The 21,864-nt window shown below is 43.9% G+C and overlaps 1 protein-coding gene across 6 annotated transcripts in view; it reads right to left on the bottom strand.

Annotated features, from left to right (window-relative positions):
• The window catches only part of MAST4 (microtubule associated serine/threonine kinase family member 4), a 370,078-nt gene that overhangs the window by 68,586 nt on the left and 279,628 nt on the right, over positions 1 to 21,864 (bottom strand). For all 6 annotated transcript variants that reach the window (XM_075269800.1, XM_075269803.1, XM_075269804.1 and 3 more), the window contains 2 exons: positions 17,230 to 17,299; positions 14,873 to 14,951 (listed from right to left, as the gene is read on the bottom strand). In XM_075269800.1, coding sequence (XP_075125901.1) covers positions 14,873 to 14,951; positions 17,230 to 17,299 — 149 coding nt within the window. The remainder of the gene's footprint in view (positions 1 to 14,872; positions 14,952 to 17,229; positions 17,300 to 21,864) is intronic.

Raw genomic sequence — 21,864 nt, 5'->3', positions numbered from 1 at the left:
GCCAGGACACCACTTCATCTGCCTCCGCCACTTTGTTGACTTCTACCTCATCCTCCCCTGGTCCTGTCTTATCTCCTTCTCCTGCACCATCAAAGGCACCATCAGGCGTTTCTTTACAACAACCCACCATCTCTCAGACATTGGAGCGGCGGCAGAAATACACTGCTAACCACCCACACGCGCAAGCCTTGAACGCCAACATCGCTAAACTGCTGGCCCAGGAGATGTTGGCGTTCCGGCTTGTTGAAACTCCCGCCTTCCTGGACCTGATGGCAACTGCGGCACCTCGCTATGCCGTCCCTAGCCGTCACTACTTCTCCCGGTGTGCCGTCCCCGCCTTGCACCAGCACGTGTCACTCAACATCAGGCGGGCCCTTAGTTCCGCGCTTTGCACAAAGGTCCACTTGACCACCGACGCGTGGACAAGTGCATGCGGACAGGGACGCTACATTTCACTGACGGCACACTGGGTGAATGTAGTTGAGGCTGGGACTGCTTCCCAAACTGGCCCGGTGTACCTCGTCTCCCCGCCTAACATTCCTGGCAGGGACACGAGAAGAACACCCCCCTCCTCCTCCTCCTCTACCGCCTCCTCCTCCGCCACCGCCTCCTCCTCCGCCACCGCCTCCTCCTCCGCTGTTAGATTGACCCCAGCTACGAGTTGGAAACGTTGCAGCACTGGCGTTGGTAGACGTCAGCAGGCTGTGCTGAAGCTGATCAGCTTGGGGGACAGACAGCACACTGCCTCCGAGGTGAGGGATGCCCTCCTCGATGAGACGGCAATATGGTTTGAGCCGCTGCACCTGGGCCCAGGCATGGTCGTTTGTGATAACGGCCGGAACCTGGTAGCAGCTCTGGAGCTTGCCGGACTCCAACATGTTCCATGCCTGGCCCACGTCTTCAACCTAGTGGTGCAACGTTTCCTAAAGAGCTACCCCAATGTTCCAGAGCTACTGGTGAAAGTGCGGCGCATGTGCGCCCACTTTCGCAAGTCGACAGTAGCCGCTGCTAGCTTAAAATCTCTCCAGCAACGCCTGCATGTGCCACAACACCGGCTTTTGTGCGACGTCCCCACACGCTGGAACTCAACGTTTCAGATGTTGAATAGAGTGGTTGAGCAGCAGAGACCTTTGATGGAATACCAGCTACAAAACCCTAGGGTGCCACAAAGTCAGCTGCCTCAGTTTCACATCCATGAGTGGCCATGGATGAGAGACCTTTGTGACATCCTACGGGTCTTTGAGGAGTCCACAAGGAGGGTGAGCTCTGAGGATGCGATGGTGAGCCTTACAATCCCGCTCTTGTGTGTTCTGAGAGAATCCCTGATTGACATCAGGGATAACTCAGATCACACAGAGGAGTTAGGGATAGCATCCGATCCGTCACAGCTGGAGAGTAGGTCCACACATCTGTCCGCTTCACTGCGTTTAATGGAGGAGGAGGAGGAGGAGGAGGAGGAAGAAGAGTTGTCCGATGATGTGATGGTGATACAGGAGGCTTCCGGGCAACTTCGAATCGTCCCATTGTTGCAGCGCGGATGGGTAGACATGGAGGATGAGGAGGAAATGGAGATTGAACTTTCCGGTGGGGCCAGAGGAGTCATGCCAACTAACACTGTGGCAGACATGGCTGAGTTCATGTTGGGGTGCTTTACAACCGACAAGCGTATTGTCAAAATCATGGAGGACAACCAGTACTGGATCTTTGCTATCCTTGACCCCCGGTATAAAAACAACATCTCGTCTTTTATTCCGGTAGAGGGGAGGGCCAATCGCATCAATGCTTGCCACAGGCAATTGGTGCAGAATATGATGGAGATGTTTCCAGCATGTGACAGTGGCGGCAGGGAGGGCAGTTCCTCCAGTAGGCAACCAAGTTCTCACCGGTCCACACAAACGAGGGGCACACTGTCTAAGGTCTGGGACACCTTGATGGCACCCCCTCGCCAAAGTGCCGCCACGGAGGGTCCTAGTGTCACCAGGCGTGAGAAGTATAGGCGCATGTTGCGGGAATACCTTTCCGACCACAGCCCTGTCCTCTCCGACCCCTCTGCGCCCTACACGTATTGGGTGTCGAAGTTGGACCTGTGGCTTGAACTTGCCCTATATGCCTTGGAGGTGCTGTCCTGTCCTGCCGCCAGCGTCCTATCTGAGAGGGTGTTCAGTGCAGCCGGTGGCATCATCACTGACAAGCGCACCCGTCTGTCAGCTGAGAGTGCCGACCGGCTCACTTTGATAAAAATGAACCACCACTGGATAGAGCCTTCATTTTTGTGCCCACCTGTGTAAAGCACCCCAACATGAAACTCCATGTCTGTACTCAACCTCTCCAATTCCTCCGCATCCTCATACTCATCCACCATAAGCGTTGCACAATTCTGCTAATACTAGGCTCCCTCCAACATGATTTCCCCCAACTCTGCTGGTTAGAGGCTCCCTCCACCCTGATTTCCACCAACTCTGCTGGTTAGAGGCTCCCTCCACCCTGCTTTCCCACAACTCTGCTGGTTAGAGGCTCCTTCCACCATGAATTTGCCCAAACTGGGCTGTTTAGAGGCTCCCTCCACCATGAATTGGTCCAAACTGGGCTGGTTAGAGGCTCCCTCCACCATGAATTGGTCCAAACTGGGGTGGTTAGAGGCTCCCTCCACCATTAATTGGTCCAAACTGGGCTGGTTAGAGGCTCCCTCCACCATGAATTGGTCCAAACTGGGCTGGTTAGAGGCTCCCTCCACCATGAATTGGTCCAAACTGGGGTGGTTAGAGGCTCCCTCCACCATTAATTGGTCCAAACTGGGCTGGTTAGAGGCTCCCTCCACCATTAATTGGTCCAAACTGGGCTGGTTAGAGGCTCCCTCCACCATGAATTTGCCCAAACTGGGCTGTTTAGAGGCTCCCTCCACCATTAATTGGTCCAAACTGGGCTGGTTAGAGGCTCCCTCCACAATTAATTGGTCCAAACTGGGCTAATTAGAGGCTCCCTCCACCATGAATTGGTCCAAACTGGGTTTTTTAGAGGCTCCCTCCACCATGAATTTGCCCAAACTGGGCTGTTTAGAGGCTCCCTCCACCATGAATTGGTCCAAACTGGGCTGGTTAGAGGCTCCCTCCACCATGAATTTCCCAAAACTTGGCTGTTTAGAGGCTCCCTCCACCATTAATTGGTCCAAACTGGGCTGGTTAGAGGCTCCCTCCACCATGAATTGGTCCAAACTGGGGTTTTTAGAGGCTCCCTCCACCATGAATTGGTCCAAACTTGGCTGTTTAGAGGCTCCCTCCACCATGAATTGGTCCAAACTGGGCTGGTTAGAGGCTCCCTCCACCATGAATTGGTCCAAACTGGGTTTTTTAGAGGCTCCCTCCACCATGAATTTGCCCAAACTGGGCTGTTTAGAGGCTCCCTCCACCATGAATTGGTCCAAACTGGGTTTTTTAGAGGCTCCCTCCACCATGAATTGGTCCAAACTGGGCTGGTTAGAGGCTCCCTCCACCATGAATTGGTCCAAACTGGGGTGGTTAGAGGCTCCCTCCACCATTAATTTGTCCAAACTGGGCTGGTTAGAGGCTCCCTCCACCATTAATTGGTCCAAACTGGGCTGGTTAGAGGCTCCCTCCACCATGAATTTGCCCAAACTGGGCTGTTTAGAGGCTCCCTCCACCATTAATTGGTCCAAACTGGGCTGGTTAGAGGCTCCCTCCACAATTAATTGGTCCAAACTGGGCTAATTAGAGGCTCCCTCCACCATGAATTGGTCCAAACTGGGTTTTTTAGAGGCTCCCTCCACCATGAATTTGCCCAAACTGGGCTGTTTAGAGGCTCCCTCCACCATGAATTGGTCCAAACTGGGCTGGTTAGAGGCTCCCTCCACCATGAATTGGTCCAAACTGGGCTGGTTAGAGGCTCCCTCCACCATTAATTGGTCCAAACTGGGCTGGTTAGAGGCTCCCTCCACCATGAATTGGTCCAAACTGGGCTGGTTAGAGGCTCCCTCCACCATTAATTGGTCCAAACTGGGCTGGTTAGAGGCTCCCTCCACCATGAATTTGCCCAAACTGGGCTGGTTAGAGGCTCCCTCCACCATGAATTGGTCCAAACTGGGTTTTTTAGAGGCTCCCTCCACCATGAATTTGCCCAAACTGGGCTAGTTAGAGGCTCCCTCCACCATGAATTGGTCCAAACTGGGCTGGTTAGAGGCTCCCTCCACCATGAATTTGCCCAAACTGGGCTGTTTAGAGGCTCCCTCCACCATTAATTGGTCCAAACTGGGCTGGTTAGAGGCTCCCTCCACCATGAATTTGCCCAAACTGGGCTGTTTAGAGGCTCCCTCCACCATGAATTGGTCCAAACTGGGTTTTTTAGAGGCTCCCTCCACCATGAATTGGTCCAAACTGGGCTGGTTAGAGGCTCCCTCCACCATGAATTTCCCAAAACTTGGCTGTTTAGAGGCTCCCTCCACCATGAATTGGTCCAAACTGGGCTGGTTAGAGGCTCCCTCCACCATGAATTTCCCAAAACTTGGCTGTTTAGAGGCTCCCTCCACCATGAATTGGTCCAAACTGGGCTGGTTAGAGGCTCCCTCCACCATTAATTGGTCCAAACTGGGCTGGTTAGAGGCTCCCTCCACCATGAATTGGTCCAAACTGGGTTTTTTAGAGGCTCCCTCCACCATGAATTTGCCCAAACTGGGCTGTTTAGAGGCTCCCTCCACCATGAATTGGTTCAAACTGGGCTGGTTAGAGGCTCCCTCCACCATTAATTGGTCCAAACTGGGCTGGTTAGAGGCTCCCTCCACCATTAATTGGTCCAAACTGGGCTGGTTAGAGGCTCCCTCCACCATGAATTGGTCCAAACTGGGTTTTTCTAGAGGCTCCCTCCACCATGAATTTGCCCAAACTGGGCTGGTTAGAGGCTCCCTCCACCATGAATTGGTCCAAACTGGGGTTTTTAGAGGCTCCCTCCACCATGAATTTGCCCAAACTGGGGTGTTTAGAGGCTCCCTCCACCATGAATTTGCCCAAACTCTGCTGGTTAGAGGCTCAATCCACCCTGATTTTCAAAACAAATGTTGGTGCCAACCTCAACTTACTACAAGGGCCAAATTCACTGCTGGTGACAAGCTCTCCTCACTGCAAGTGCCAAATACACATGTTTCAAGGTGTTTTCCTACTGTCAGAGAGGTGGTATTGAGTGTGTAAAGTGTGTAGTTGTTAGGCTGTGATGTTGGGGTAATAGAGGGTCTTTGGTGTGTTAGATGCCCCCAGACATGCTTCCCCTGCTGTCCCAGTGTCATTCCAGAGGTGTTGGCATCATTTCCTGGGGTGTCATAGTGGACTTGGTGACCCTCCAGACACGGATTTGGGTTTCCCCCTTAACGAGTATCTGTTCCCCATAGACTATAATGGGGTTCGAAACCCGTTCGAACACACGAACATTGAGCGGCTGTTCGAATCGAATTTCGAACCTCGAACATTTTAGTGTTCGCTCATCTCTAGTCATAAATAACTCATAAGTGGTGACTGTATATCCTGCAAAGCCCTTTCAATTGCCTAATAAGTAGTAGATCAACTATGTTGTCAGCAGACGGGGTAGGGCTATATAGACTTTACATTCAACATGTAATGTAAAAACGTGGTTTCTGAAAAAAGGAAGAAGGTGTGAAAGAAATTGACTGTCTTGGACTCAACTCCAATAAACGTGTTAAAAAAAAGTGCCAAGTGAAAGTCAAGCCATATCCCTCAACAGTAGTGTTTGACCTTGGGCCACTATTGTCTTGTAGCATTGGGGTCCAGGAATCCAACCAAGAGAAACCTCTACTTGGAGTTTGTATGTTCTCTCCGTATTTGTGTGAGCTTCTTTTGAGTACACCAGATGTCTCCTGCACGCCAAGAACATACTGACCCATGTCGGTGTAGGGGATGAGTGCCTGTACGGCAGCCACCAAGACCCCCTGCTCCACAACACTCCCCGCACTTGGAGTCTTTTTATGTGCGAAAAGTGTTGAATGTTGAACAGTCAGGTGGGTTAGCGAGAAGAACAGTATAGACAAAAGACAGTGAAGGGTTTGTTACACAAAGCCTTGCATAGAGACTGCAGACACAACCATAACCACAATGGCCAAACATCATTATTTGACCTCATGGACCATATCTTCCGCTTGTCCTCTTCTTCTTGGTAACATACTGGACATTCAGGTAGATTAGCATGAAGTACAGTACACATAAATTACATTACAGCTGCAGGAACAGACTACACAGGGGTTGTTTGTGGTCTGTTACCATGGAGACACAGTTTTACATAGGCAGTAGACAGGACTATAGGAAAAGTTTTAATGAAGACAAAAGTTGCTAATTTTTTTACATTTTTTTTTTACACTTTAGGAAAATTAAAATATGGCCTTTAAGCTATATAAGATATAGAGATGAGCGAGTACTGTTCGGATCAGCCGATCCGAACAGCACGCTCCATAGAAATGAATGGAAGCACCTGGTACTTCTGCTTTGACGCCGGCCGGCCGCTTAACCCCCCGCGTGCCAGCTACGGCCATTCATTTCAATGCGTGCGTGCTGTTCAGATTGGCTGATCCGAACAGTACTTGCTCATCTCTATATAAGAAGTGTTAGGGCTGTCACAACCGGTTGCAAATGAAAGTGCAAGGGAATAATGTATTGCCAAATGTGAATTCAGTGTCTACGGTCATACTTGTACAGCCTCTGTAGTATGTATACAGTGCTTATTATAATAAAAGATTAACAACTGTATATACGAACTGCACCCAATTTTTTTTTCTAAGTCTGCCCTGGCTACTGAACCCACTGGGCTAAACATAGTTGTGCCCCGATCCATTTCAGGAAGGTCACAGCCTCTAGTACAGGACATTTTCTTCCAGGCACAAACGTACCTTTACCCACAGACTAATGGTAAATGCGTGTTTGTATTACATGATAAACCAACGTATGCTTCCTAAAAACATTCCACATAGACCGCGTGGAAGGGGCCATTTGTTTTCCGCGCAGATGGCATAAAACAAATGAATGACTTTGAAAGGTTCTCTCTGGTAATGGGAATGACCTCGGCTTCACGGCAGCGCTGGAACGCTCTTCATCCGGGCTGACTACATATACACATGTTTATCAGATACCTTTGTTTGGATGGTGGCAGAGTTCATTGCAGGGAGCGTGCTGCCAATGATTGCTTATATATTACTGGGAGACTCGGGGCCTCTACATCAAATATTTTATTACTGTATAGACAGCCTGTGCTGACAGTTTCTGATTAGCTACAGGATTTGATTGTCAGAAACAAATCTCCTTCCTTGGTATCCGGACATCTCAAGGATCTCAAGTCCTTGAGACTGAAGTGGGCAACAGGACCTTTAAAATGAGGTTAGCATGGAGGCAGAGAAAAAGTGAACCCCGTGAATGGAAGGGATGAATGATAAGGACACCAGGAAGACTTAGGAGCGTACGAGATTCTGAAGAACATTCCTTAGGAACTTTGCCGTCACGTAGGTTAGGAGAATGCCAAAAATCATGGTCACTTCCCCTTAAAATAAATAGCAAATTCTGGCCATGGGAAAGCACAGCGGAGTGGCAGCCTTTACGGTTCATGGTCTGAACATTATTTACATAGACTAGAAAATCTCATTTTAACATTCAGATTATCATATTGTTAAAGTTCATTAAAAGACATTAAACAATATTTAATAGCTCAGCAGACAGGGGAACAGATGATTATGGAAGAGATGGCAGAGAGCCAAGCAACAACAATGCCACGAGCACCAAGAAGATACAGCAACGTACAGTGATTGACTTACACAATCCACAGGAAGGATGTGACAAACTCGGCGGTCACCGTGTGTGGTTTTGTAGAGTCAAGCAATTTTCTATAGAAGTTTGATATATGTATCCAGAATAACAACATGTCTAGAGGTATACATGAACACCAACACATATCCCTATGTACTAACCAAACATCTCTTTCTAGAATCTGGGGTATTAGTATGGAACTGGTTCACCATTGGTGCTATCTGCACGCTTTCAAGGGGACCTTCCTCAAGAGGTAGGATCTTAGATGTTGGAATTCATGTCTAAGAACATCTTTATTGTGCTTCTTATATAACGCCATCATATTCTGCAGGACTTTACATAATCAATACTGTCCTAAGTAGGGCTCACAATATACATTCCCTACCAGTATGTCTTTGGAGTATGGACAGAAACCCATACAAACATGTGGAGGGCATACAAACTCCTTGCAGACATTGTACTTGGCTGGATTTGCAGAGTTAGCGTTAACAGTGTCCTAAATAATCAGAAAGGTTTATGACAACATGACTATGGCTTTCACCTAGACAATGTATTCATGTGGTAACTATATATGTAATTGTATACTACTGCATTGTTTTCCTACACTGAAATACCGCCATCCTGACTTGTCAATAGTGCTTGGTCAATGAAATCCAATGCATAAAAGCTTCAAAATCCATTCTCTGTTCCCAGGGGAAGAATAGAGGTCAGGGAATTGCTCTATTGTATTATACTATAGTATATGGATATAATCGGGTTCCTCCACTATTAGCACAGAGCTGGTTAATCTATGGATTATATGGATGACCAGTGTGGGTACGGTACAACAGCTAAGAAATTCTACATGTCGTGTAGATATCAGGTACAGGGTAAAACGTGGTCCTAAAGGAACCTCCGATGCAGATATGAACATACTACCCCAGATGCAGACTTGGGGTGAGTAAAACAGTTGGAGGGGTAAATGCAAAGATCACGATCCCATACACGCAGTAAAAGTGTTGCCCACCCAGGCTTTTCCCAAAGATCTTTACTGAACCATTAGGGTACATTCGAAGACCTTTGTCCATGAGTTTTTGGAGAGTCTTCCCACCAAAATTTCCATGGAAGTCTCCAATTCGCTCCAATGGGAAACGGCGCTGTCTGTTCAATTAATTTTTTCCCTCGTAAGGTTTATCATCAAAACCACAGTAAAAAAAATATACATATATATTGATGAGGAATCGGCACTGAACCCCATGTTGGAAGGAAGTTAGTGGGAGCACGAAAAACCATGTCAAAATATTTCTGGCTATCACGAAAACGGCATAAAAAAAACCTTCTGTAAAACTCGTGGAATTTTGCAGTAAATTTGTCAACTTAAAAAAAAACTGTGAAATGTGAACAAAATAGTTTTCTCAGAAATTGTTCTGCATGCTGTGCTATTCTGTCCGGTATAAAATTGACCTCGTGATGGAAATGGGATCCATCAGTAATTGGGGTCTATCGGTAAATGGGATCCATCAGTAACTGGGGTCCATCGGTAAATGGGATCCATCAGTAATTGGGGTCCATCGGTAAATGGGATCCATCAGTAATTGGGGTCCATCGGTAAATGGGATCCGTCAGTAATTGGGGTCCATCGGTAAATGGGATCCATCCGACGCCTATAACTCTTGTCACGTGAGCACTTTCCACATATGAGGGCAAAACCAGAAACCACAAATGGAGATGTGAACAACACAATGGATACGAGTTCACCGTGTAAAAGGTGAAATAAAATTTGTATAGCATTTTGTGAAGAAGATCCAAACATCACACACTATAAAGACTAACCTAACATTAAAGGTAAACTTTACACCGCCTCGTAATCATGAAGCTCCCGCTATCTGCATTTCCCTTGTAAAACATATACCGTGCATCAGATGCCATATTTCATGAGAAAGTCCTTACTACACTGACATCTTTATAGTAGCGGAGTAAAAAATCATTTTGCACTGCATAAAAGAGACACCGGAGAGAAACCAAGCAACCAGCGGCCGCATCGATAAACTATGACCTGTCTTCTAGGATATAGGTCAAACACTCCCAAGAATAATTTAAGAGATCTATGCTGAGCAGTAAATGTAAAGTGGAATTCCCTTGATGGACGAAGGACAGGAGTGAGGATAGTATATAGTGTAGAGTGACAAATACTGTCAACTTCTATTCAGATGATTGGTATAGTCACAACAGAAACTAGCCTGACACTAATGGAGAGAGAGTAACCTGATTTCACAAGGACGAGCCATGCATCAAGTTGATGAGACTCACATCCTAGGCCTCTGGCTACCAAGGGAAGTAACAAAATCAAGTCATTTCTTCCAGGTCTCAAACTTTATAGTGTTGTGAGCAAAAATTGTCTACTTAGCAAAATTCCACCAGTCTTTGACAATGCAATCGAGAGCCGGTTTAGGTTTTGGGTTTCTGACATGTCAGCACTTCACACAAGGAGGCAGAATTTCTAGGATATTGGATCATTCCATTAAAAACAATGCATGAAACCCCGAAGGCGGTTTACAATGGACATGAATTTATTCAGCTGTAGGCTGGTCTAGATTTGATACAGAACTAAGCCCAGATCTTCTGTGGACGAAGGCTTGCTCCAATCCTTCTGATACTCTGTCTTCCTAATTACATCATGGAAGACAGACTTGCACATTCTCAGTGAGCGCCCTCTATTGGTGTGCATTCTTGAGGCACTGGCTTCCTAATTACATCATGGAAGTCAGATTTGCATATTCTTCCCATGTAATCCCAGACAGACTGGATGATGTTGATGTCACTTCCAGGACTCCACCTCCAAAGGGGGATTATCCCAAATATTGATGAGATTTAGATTTCTCAATCATTTGCTTCATTTTGTTAGGCTGAGTTCATACAGAGTTTTTCGGTTGTGTTTTCTTTTGCGGAATCAGCCTCAAAAGCCTGACCAAAAAAACGGCTCCCATTGAAATAAATGGGAGCCGGTCATTTCTTTTTCCCGCGAGCGGTCTGTTCCGACTCCTGGACAAAAAAGAAGCGACATGCTCATTCATCAGGCGGATGCTGCGGCCGGTTCAGCCTCAGATGTCCGCCTGAAGACACGCCCTCCCGACTATGCTAATTCATTTGGGCCTAATCCGGAGCGGAGTGCCGCGACTGGATGATGGTGAACTGCATCGGCATCCAGTCGCAGCTACCGGGTTTTTGGTCCAGAATCTGAGGCAGCCTCTGCCTCAAATTCTGGACCCAAAAACTCCATCTGAACTCGGCCTTAATTGTATTTTTTTCAAATCTTCCTAAAAAGTTTCAGTTCTTTATAAGGGATAACTGTAGGACATTTACATTGTTGGTTTATAATGGGCGGTGGAACTTGTAGAATAGCCGAAGGCCACAAAGATCACATTATATATGTAATAAAAGCTCATATATCCAATAGGCTGTATTTGGCCATCTGCCCTACATCAACAACTTAAGATTCATGCTTAGTTTTCAAGGCCTTGAGTCGTACAAGTCCCCACATATAGACCTGGCACACCCAAACACAACATTTCAACATTTGCTGTTTCATAAGAATACTTGATCTGACAGGAGATACACCTTGACATTACTGACCTTGGCACAAAGCTTTTCTTATCTAATACTTTTCTCCACTGGAACAGGCCTGCTCAGATACGTTTGTTCAAGTGCAGCATTGGCACGTGTACCCATCTCTCAAGACCAACACGTGTACTGACCATCTGTCCATGCAACAAAACAGTATTTTTGGCTCTATAAATGCTCCTGTTCTGCTGCTTCTAGACCAGTAATGAAGGGTTATTTGCCGAAATACTTCATTACTAACCCTTAAACCAACATTAACCGTCTTAGCACTTAACAAAAGGTAGAAAGATCTCAGAATGTACAGAACCAGCAGGAGCCAAGAACGGAGCGAATCTGTGAATATATAATTATGTTTCTAACACAGTCCACAAAATTATAACTGTGAAGAAGGAAGATGATATGGTTAGCGATATGCCACATAGACTCTACGACAACAAGCTTCCGCTTAGGACCTTTACAGAAAGAGGTAAACCCATATACATACATAATATGTAGTAACCAACCCCATATTTCTGTGTGTTGCATCAGGTTCCAATCACATTTTCTGCATTTTTTCACATAATCCTATTCTTGCTGTTAAAAAAAATACTATAAATCCAGAATAGACTCCAGAATATGCCCATCCACCTTCAATGGCTATGAGACGACAGCTGTTCCCCCTCACTCATCTGAACATACACGTGTTTCTTCTGGCAGTGGTTTATGTCCCAGGGGAGCAAATATCGGTCATAGTAAGACACCTTTGGAGACAACAAAGGGAGTGGGCATGTTAAGCCCACCCAACAGCCCTATCATTTCTCTTGACATCTACTGTTGGGGGAAAGTCAACACGTTCCAATCTGTATTAGTCGGTGGGCCAGTCACACCAAAATTGGTTCATACATAGTGTATATAAAGCTTATGTGTTTGGCTACTTATAGATTAAAGGGGTTGTCCAGGAATCACGGGCATCTCAGATTGTATATATAAGAAACAAACTCATACTCTTATATCCCCAGTGCTTTGCTGGTCCCCTTTCCCTCCTGCGTTGTATCTCGCTGGGCCAGAAGCGGCGAGGCAAACTTCCAGCTGGTGAGTCCTGGCACAGGAGAGAAAGAGGACTGGGACTATACAATTGACTGCTGGGGATAAGGGAGTGTGACAACATTGTTTTCTGCCTTAGACCCCCCCCCCCTGCCTTCCAGAGTTTCCCATTACTCCTGGACTACCCCTTTAAGACTATTAATTGACCCATTGATTATTTGCCCAGTAGCATACATATCTGGCAGCTCATCCCTTCAATACATAAACCATATGGCATCAATTGAAAGTCTTGGATAACCTGTTATGGCAAATTATCTTGGTAGCTACTGAGATCTGTCAAGTCGTCGGGTAATAAAAACTATACATATACTCAAGAGCGTCTCTATTTTCTTCCAGATTCAGACAAGAATGATTGTCGGACACAAGTAAGCGTATCGTTCTGATCTCCCCTCCGATAAGCAGCTATGATCGATGAGGAGATACACATACAGCATGGAAGGAGAAGTGAGTGCCAGGCTTTGTGTAAGGAACATGGAGTCTTGCTTTTTGTGGCACAGGCCTGTGTATAGAGAAGCTGAGCTCAGTCAGCCAGGACTTTGTCAATTACGAGGTGTGGTGATTAAAATGCAGATCTTGTTGCTTTTCCTGTTCCCTGAGCAAGTGTGCACCCGGGCCATCATTCATACAACAGACAGGAAAGGCGTGGCGGAGCAGCAACGGGGAAAATCCACACAACACACAACTAATGAAGTCATATAATGTGAGTGTAATGACAGCGTGTAAAAGTGGAAAGACTGCTTGTAAGTGATACGAGGTCAGTAATGTAAAGGTAACATAAATTATGCACCATACAAAAGGTGAAGACGACGCCAGTATGGTATATCACCACAGCAACAAAACGCGTTGTACCAACAGCAACCAATTACATAGTAACCAGAGTATATACACCTATATAAAGAGCCTACATCAATTTTTGTCCACTACTGATTTAGATAACATGCCCGACTATTTGGTATTGTTGCATTCGTCCTCCTGCCCATGTGTCCCAAAAACCAGTAGATTAAGATAAAAACAACCATTAAAAGGTCATGGCTTGGTCAAAGTTTACCCATAGATTTTGGTATGCCAAGTGCTGCATACTATTAAAGACCACTTAGAGCTATACATTGTTCTTTTTGTCTGTTTGCGATGTGTGTATCCGGTAAACTCTACTTACCGAATAATAATGTGGCTATTAAGTGATCTTTTTAATTGTTATGTATTTTTCTTTTAAAAGAATGGCATATTATACACTGGCCTTGATGCCCCCTGTGCCGAGGCATGGTGTTCTTAATTCTCAATGTGGTTGTCCTTTGTCATGAGCTAGGCACATCATCACGGGATTCAGGAGGGAGAGGCTGAGTGCTCGGCAGAAGCTCTGAGTTGTGTATGTCTAAACGGAGCTCCTCAGATAGGGGAGGGGGGAGGTGATACCTCCGAGATTTTTGAACTTTTTATCTCCTGCTCTTCCACTTATCAGCCAGTTTAATTGAATTTGTCTGATAAGGGCTGAGATAGGGAGTCCGGTACCTCTGTATGTATTAAAAACTGACTCAAATCCAGCTCTGCTACATCAGCTTCATACTGTGGTAATGCATTTACAACCAATCCTTCATTACCGACTGTAAACATAGCAAATGGCAGAGCAAGTGAAACCCCGGCCACCAATGTGCCGAGAAAACCAGGAAGTGAAGAGAGCACAGAGCCTGCAGGTTGGTGAACAAGAGTTATGGGAATACCCATTTAATTTAGGTTATTTTACACCATAAGAGGGCATTTAAGAAATAATAAACCGTATGTTATGGATTGTGCAATGGATTCATACAAAGCTTAAACCATACATACACACATACATACATACATACAGATGTTCTGATTTATAAAAAATACTGCTTTGGTTTTCTTTTGTTGTTGTATTTGTAGTAATAACATATTCTGTTTTTTTTACATAGAAGTAAGGCTCAGTTCACACTACTATCATTGCTTTGGTTTATTGGTGAGTCATGAGAGCCAGATCCAAAATCAACAATGACAAATCCAGACAGATCCTAGTCACTGCGCTGTTTTTGCTATAAAGATATCAGAAATCCCCAAAGAATCCAATAATGTAAGTATGAACACAGACTAATACATGGTAACAAGCACATATTGTACATACAAAACATACAAGTAATTGTAATGCAGAAAGACAAATATACCAAGAGGAAAGATCGGGAAGGACATGTCAGTAAATGTATAAGGATCTATAACTTTGGGAACTGGGTTTCTCCAGCTACATGGGAATATGGTGTAGTTAGAAAGTTGGAGCACATGTAGCTTCACATTGTTTATTACCTCAAAAACTCAGTCTGACAAAACTATGCAATAATGATAAAAGTAAGAGACACAGAATGAATACAACTTACAGATACAGTGGAGCTTGGTGTATTCGTTCCATACCCAGATGAGGGTAGGGATGCCAAAGACCAGCGGCGTCCATCTGTCCTGCAGTTCAATAAAAACAAAACAATTGTCAGGACTTGCTATCATGTAATACACACTGGTCATTCTATCAGACAACACTATATGAGTCACTTCAAAATTTAATGGTAATCCTGTGAAATGAAACAGAATAATTGTATTGACGATATGGCAAATCTACTGATATCCTGACCGTACATATGCCTTCTGATCCGACCGTAGCTGGCTACATAATGCTGCCCTCTCATGGAATCATTCTGAAGCCCTTAGAATGAATAGGACATGTTTAGCTTGGTTTAAAACGGTCATGATAACTAAAAATGGCCATACACACAACATTTAGGTTGGCCAGAACTGATGATCTCAGTAGGACTGGGTAACCATGTAACGTGTATACAGTGCTCAGACGTTGAACGTTCAGCATGTGTTCCAGTTTACCTTAGCATGAATTTGGTTAAGGACTCCAAATTTATTAAAGAAATTCAATATGATACAATACCGCAGAATGCTAGATCAGTGGTACTCAACTGTAAAGGTCCGCTGACCAGGGCCCCCCATTATATAAAGGTCCAAGATAAACATCCAGTATTTACATATTAAGCCACATAATTAACCCTGCCCAATCTCACCCATGCCCTCTCTGACCACAACCAGATCTCTTTGTGCCCCCTGCAGTAATAGCATCCTTTAGTGGCCTCTACAAGGTATGGTACCAAGTTGGTGCCCCCTAATAGTGTAATGCTACACGTATGCACACTAAAAACTGCCCCTTATTCAACACCATATGCCCAGGTGTAAGAGCCTACAAGAAGAACCCCCCCCCCTCCATGATGACACTGACAGTGTTCCGAACCCCTGTCTCAATAAGGACAAAGACTGATCTCCTGACCAATATACAGCAGGGACGTCGTTGCTCTGCTGCTACTGTGCTATATAACAGTTAGGCTGAGTTCACACTGGGTATTTTGGACCAGAATTTGACGTGGAGGCCGCCTCAGGTTCCGGTCCAAAATACAGGTAAACGTGACTGGCATCCAGTCGTGGCAATCCGATCCGGATTAGGCCCAAATGAAGGGGCCTAATCGCAGAAGAGATTGTCTTCAAGTGGATGTCGCGCCTGAAGAATGAGCATGTCGCTTCTTTTTTCCGGGAGCAATCAGGAGCAATCCGGAACAATCGGCTCCTGGAAAAAAGAACTGACCGGCTCCCATTGATTTGCCGTCTTTTTGGTCAGGGTTTTGAGGCGGATTCGGCCTCAAAATCCTGACCAAAATACCCCATGTGAACTCGGGGTATTTTGGACATTGGACTGAGAGATCAGTCTTCGTCCAGACTGATATCATCACCAGTTAAGTACCCCTTCACTAGTACTACCCAACCACTGAAAAAAACAAAAAAACATCCGGTTCATCTCAGAGGAAAGGTAAGGAAGGACACGTGTATGCTGGGGAAGAAAGGATTGGGCATATTTAATTTCAACATGACAGATCATTTGTTTCCAATGTAGATAAGCCACCGATGTCTGGCAGGGACTTGTTCCTCTTTCCTCACTGAAAACACATGCAGGCCATGCCAAGCTGAATATACAGACGTATAAGGGGAAGTATAATAGAAATGAACTATTAGAAGAGACATACATTGTTGGGCATGTGCCTGTGTGTAGTGTCTCTAAAGGCAAAGTGATTCTCCTCTGCAAACAGTTGTAAATTCTTATGGGCTCTATGAGAATATAGGAATCCCCGGATGCCAGGGTAATATCAGAGGTACGGCCCATACAGGAATATGGCTGTGTTCTCTGGACTTGCATGACATGAATCCTGCATACAGCCATGTGCATGGGGCCTAAATGAAGAAATTACTGAATGTCTGACTGGCCTCCTGGTTCACTGCCAGTGAAAAATAAAGCAATTAATTCACAATTAAGAAATTACACGGAATAAGGAGAGAAAAAACAAATCTCTCCTTAAATGCCCTATTAGTCTTGTGACAAGGTTTGCAGCTATACAACCACGAATTAAGCGAATCTTACAGGATTTCATGTGACAGCAGCATTATGATAATGTAATATGTGCCAGTGAAAAGGATGGGCCATCTACATGGACTGACATGTCGTGTTTATTTAAAAACAGCACCTACTGTGAGGATGTGCAGAAGAAACTAGGCGTGCAGATTAATAATCATGAATGATGACTTATTTCTCAGCCGCAAAACATTAGAAAGCAATTAGACAAGATTAGGATGCTAATTATGCCTTATTGGAAGAAAAATGGTGCCCCAATGTACTTGGGGACTGAGCCTCTACCTTCGTGCAAATGAAAAATGAGCGGATGCGCTGGGGGAGAAGTTCCTCGGACTGTCTTGTGGGCTGCTCCCTGTGGAGAATGGGGAGAGAAAGGAAAACATGTAAATATAGTATATATAGGCTCGCTAATAAACTTAACACCAATGAACAGATCATGTAAAAACACATCAGCCGTAAAACATGAAAACATTGACATTACAGTATATTCTAGTAAGATGGCTTACTGTGTGTTATTTAAACGGGTTGTCCCATCTCAAGGATCTTATCTATACCAGTAGCTTATGTAAACTGAAGACTTTTTCTAAATATATTGCTTTAGAAATGTTGCTTTGTTTGTCTGTTATGTGATCTAATCCCTCCCATTCTTTACACTTTGTCACTATAACCACGGAACTATAGGACAAGTGACGTCACTTACTCACTGCTCTTGCTGGCGGGACAATCATTCAACTAACTGCAGTTTTGCTGATTTGCCAAGTCTGCTATCTCTCTATGTAACCACACAGCTAACACTGAGTCCATTCTGTACAAGCATCTGCATATTATCTGATTTGTATAAGTGTTGTGAGACTTCTCTGGACAGTTTAGCATAGGGAGGAAAAATACAGGAAGTAAGAAGAAAAGACTAAAGCCAGACAGCTGAAACATTGAGATGGGAAAAACCCTTTAAATGAAGGTCTCATTGTGATCTTAAGATTACCAGATCATTTTTTTTAGTCATCTCATATTTTTGTTTTTTTCTTGGTAATATGGAACCCTTAGGACTGATGAAGGGCCATGTTATTCCAGGAATTTTAGACTTTTTTCTGACTCTACCCAAAACTGGTCTAGACCCTGACTCCATCTGCCTGCTGCCCAGAAGGCCTCCTAACTAGTGGCAGATTATGGTACAGTCGAACGTTCGAGTTTCCATTCTTCAAGTCCCCAACCGGCAACCCTATCTGCTTGAAAAGCAGTTACCCACAGATTGCACAGACTAGATTAGAGTCTTCCTGGTTTCCACCCAAAATCGGCAGAGAGAGAAGTGCTAGGCGGAATAGAGGATGGAGTCCCAGAATGCTAGTGTGGACCTAACGTTACACATAAAGATATGTGACCAAGAGGATAGCAAATACGGAGTACAAGTCTTTAAATGGAACTTATACATTAATATTTCCAAAGATTAAGGGCAATCAAGAACAAAATTTCTTGCTAAAACAAGGACCAAACTGTAAGGCCGGATGGGAATAGAGACATATAGTGCAGTCGAGAGATATTCCAGCCACTTTAGTTCTGGTCGATACAAATCATACTTTAATAATATATTTAGTAATATAATAATAATTATATCCACAATAATCTGTAAAATAATCCAGCATCATACAAAAATGGAAGCATTTGTTATTAAAACAACGACTAAAGGTCCACTGTCTGTGAATTTACGGACAGCTGGCAACCCTGTACTGAATGCATTAAGAATCCATCGCAGTATATTGTAACACGTCATGTGGACATGATTCTCAAGGACAGATGACTCACAACCACGCGTGTACTCAAGACTATAGACAGAGACATATACCTTACATGCTTGAAGAAAAGGATTAATAGAATACAAAAAAATCTATTCCCCTTAAAATCTGGTTGTGGTTTTTATTAATCGCTTTACTTTTACCTTTCTATCATTCTATTAGTAGACCAGGCCATTCTCGGGCTCGTAAGATAAAGAGTCCTGATACTTTGTGACCAGTGATCCGTCTACTTATTACCATCTGTGTATATGTGCTGTGACTTTGTAAAGAGACAGAATTGTGAACGGATGAAGAGAGTCCAGTGAAAGTCACCGGTGTCATCCTGAGGATGTTACCAGCCAGGTCCCTGGTGACTGTATGGAAGGAACTGAAGTGTGTTAAGTGAATAAAAAATACAAATCTAACTCTGCAGAACAATATAATGCTGAGGAGTATAAGAAAAAATATAGGAAATGAAGAAAACTAATGATGTCAATAGCGTGCCCAAACACAAACATTATGCCATGGGCGATTTACCACACGTGGTAGACCAAGGCCATAGGAATAGAATACTACACAGTCAGGGGGTTTCTATCATTTCTTATAAAGTGAAGAAAAAGAATCCACAGCAGCATCTGCAGGGGGAGGGAGGGGGAAATCACGTTCTCCTCAGCAGCCAAGCCTCATAGTGTAATAGAGAGATCCCACATGGGCTATGGAAAAGGATAGTAGTCCAAAAATAAAAGAAATAAAGCTGCATCCTTACATGAGAGCTAGTGGAGACAGAGGCATCCTACAGAAAATTTCTAGTCCGCCAATCATTGGGATTTCCTTCGTTTCAATCTAGGGCCAGAAAGTTGAAGGCAACAGGAACCCATTACGTGTCTCAACGGGACAGACACGGGGTAGGAGAGTAGGACTTTTTTTTTATTAATTATTATTATGTGCCATGTGGAACTTTTTAGAAATACATATTATATTTTATATATATATATATATATATTACAATAATTTACAATTGATTTAAAAGGGGTTGTCCAAGGACTTTAATTTAGCTTACTTCCTCTGGGCATTGGTTCAAGCTGGACCTGATGGCTCCAGGCTGGTTACAACCCTGGGTCACATGACTGGAACCAATCCCCATCTAGGTTGTTCCACTTACTTCTCCTCTCCAGCTTTCACACATGGGAGCTGGTAGACTATAGAAAACTAGATCCTATTGAAACTACTACTGAGAGGGGTGGAGTAATCTTTGGGATGGGGGGCTGGTTCTGGCATGACCCAGGGATGGAACATGTTAATGATCCAGGACAATCCCCTTAATTTTTAATATGTATATAGTATAATACAAGAATGCACATAATAAACAGTATTCTATAAATATATATATATATATATATATATATATATATATATATATATATATATATACACACACACTGTATATATCTTACAAAAAAAAAATCCAAAGCACATACCTATACATACAAATACCCAATACACTAGATACACATGACAAGCATGATAAGAAAAGGGAAAGTCAAGTACGTGACCTTCATCCTCCAGCATTTTGCACTCTGCATTCATCCACCCATCTGCAAGTTAATACCTGAGAGACTTTTAAATGAAAACTGGTGCCAGTGAATTCCCTGCCCATATGTGCAAGGCTCGCTTATTACTTAAATCCTGCTGTTCCCAGGGATTTCTTGGCTGTTGTATGTTTTCAGTTGTGCGATAATGTCGATCTACTGCAGAGATTACGGTTGATATTTGTGACCCGCTAAAGGAACGCTAAGTGGCGGGCAGGCAGTGGGTAGGTAATTAACTCAATCTTCCTGGGGGAGAAGTGGCGAAATGAATAGGTAATCAGCATGTGAAGCTGGCACTACCCACCACAGCCCCACACGGGGTGCCTCATTTGGGAAGTCGTTATTGTTAAGAAATGGATATCCAGATTAATTAAACGGTTTCATTGTTTGGTAATGAGATGTGTGGGGTTGTACATCTTCACTATAGAGGCAAGAAATGCTAATCTTTTTGAAAAGACATATGTTGATCTCACTCCGTTCATTATTAATGCACTTTTAATAGCTGTCTACTCGAGAAAAAACAAGAGTTTGTGATGTGCCGAATGTATATTAGCACCAAGGGAATCGGAGGATTAATTATAATTGATATTGTGAACTGCTGGCGAATTAGATGGTGGTAATTCTAAATAGTCAGAGGTGGCCAATCTGACTTTAGATTATGTCACCACCAGCTCCTCGCATGTAATACATACCAGGAGATTGCATCACCACATACAGATCTCAAATCACCAGATACATATCTTATATCACCAGAGACATATCTCATATCACCAGATACATATCTCAAATCACCAGATACATATCTCATATCACCAAGTACATATCACCAGGTACATATGACATATCACCAGGTACATATCACCAGATACATATCTCATATCACCAGATACATAATCACATATCACCAGGTACATATCTCATATCACCAGGTACATATCACCAGATACATATCTCATATCACCAGATACATATCACATATCACCAGATACATATCTCATATCACCAGATACATATCACATATCACCAGGTACATATCTCATATCACCAAGTACACTTCCCATATTACCAGATACATATCTCATATCATCAGATACATATCTCATATCACCAGATACATATCACATATCACCAAGTACACTTCCCATATTACCAGATACATATCTCATATCACCAGATACATATCTCATATCACCAGGTACATATCTCATATCACCAGGTACATATCTCATATCACCAGATACGTATCTCATATCACCAGATACATATCACATATCACCAGGTACATATCTCATATCACCAGGTACATATCACCAGATACATATCTCATATCACCAGATACATATCACCAGGTACATAACTCATATCACCAAGTACATTTCCCATATCACCAGATACATATCTCATATCATCAGATACATATCTCATATCACCAGATACATATCTGATATCACCAGGTACATATCTCATATCACCAGGTACATATCACCAAGTACATATCACCAGGTACATATGACATATCACCAGGTACATATCACCAGATACATATCTCATATCACCAG

Source organism: Leptodactylus fuscus, chromosome 1, assembly GCF_031893055.1.
Source record: "Leptodactylus fuscus isolate aLepFus1 chromosome 1, aLepFus1.hap2, whole genome shotgun sequence".
In the NCBI taxonomy this organism is placed as follows: Eukaryota; Metazoa; Chordata; class Amphibia; order Anura; family Leptodactylidae; genus Leptodactylus; species Leptodactylus fuscus.
The sequence above is the reverse complement of the archived record's forward strand: the minus strand, read 5'-3'. Positions and strand labels throughout refer to the sequence as shown.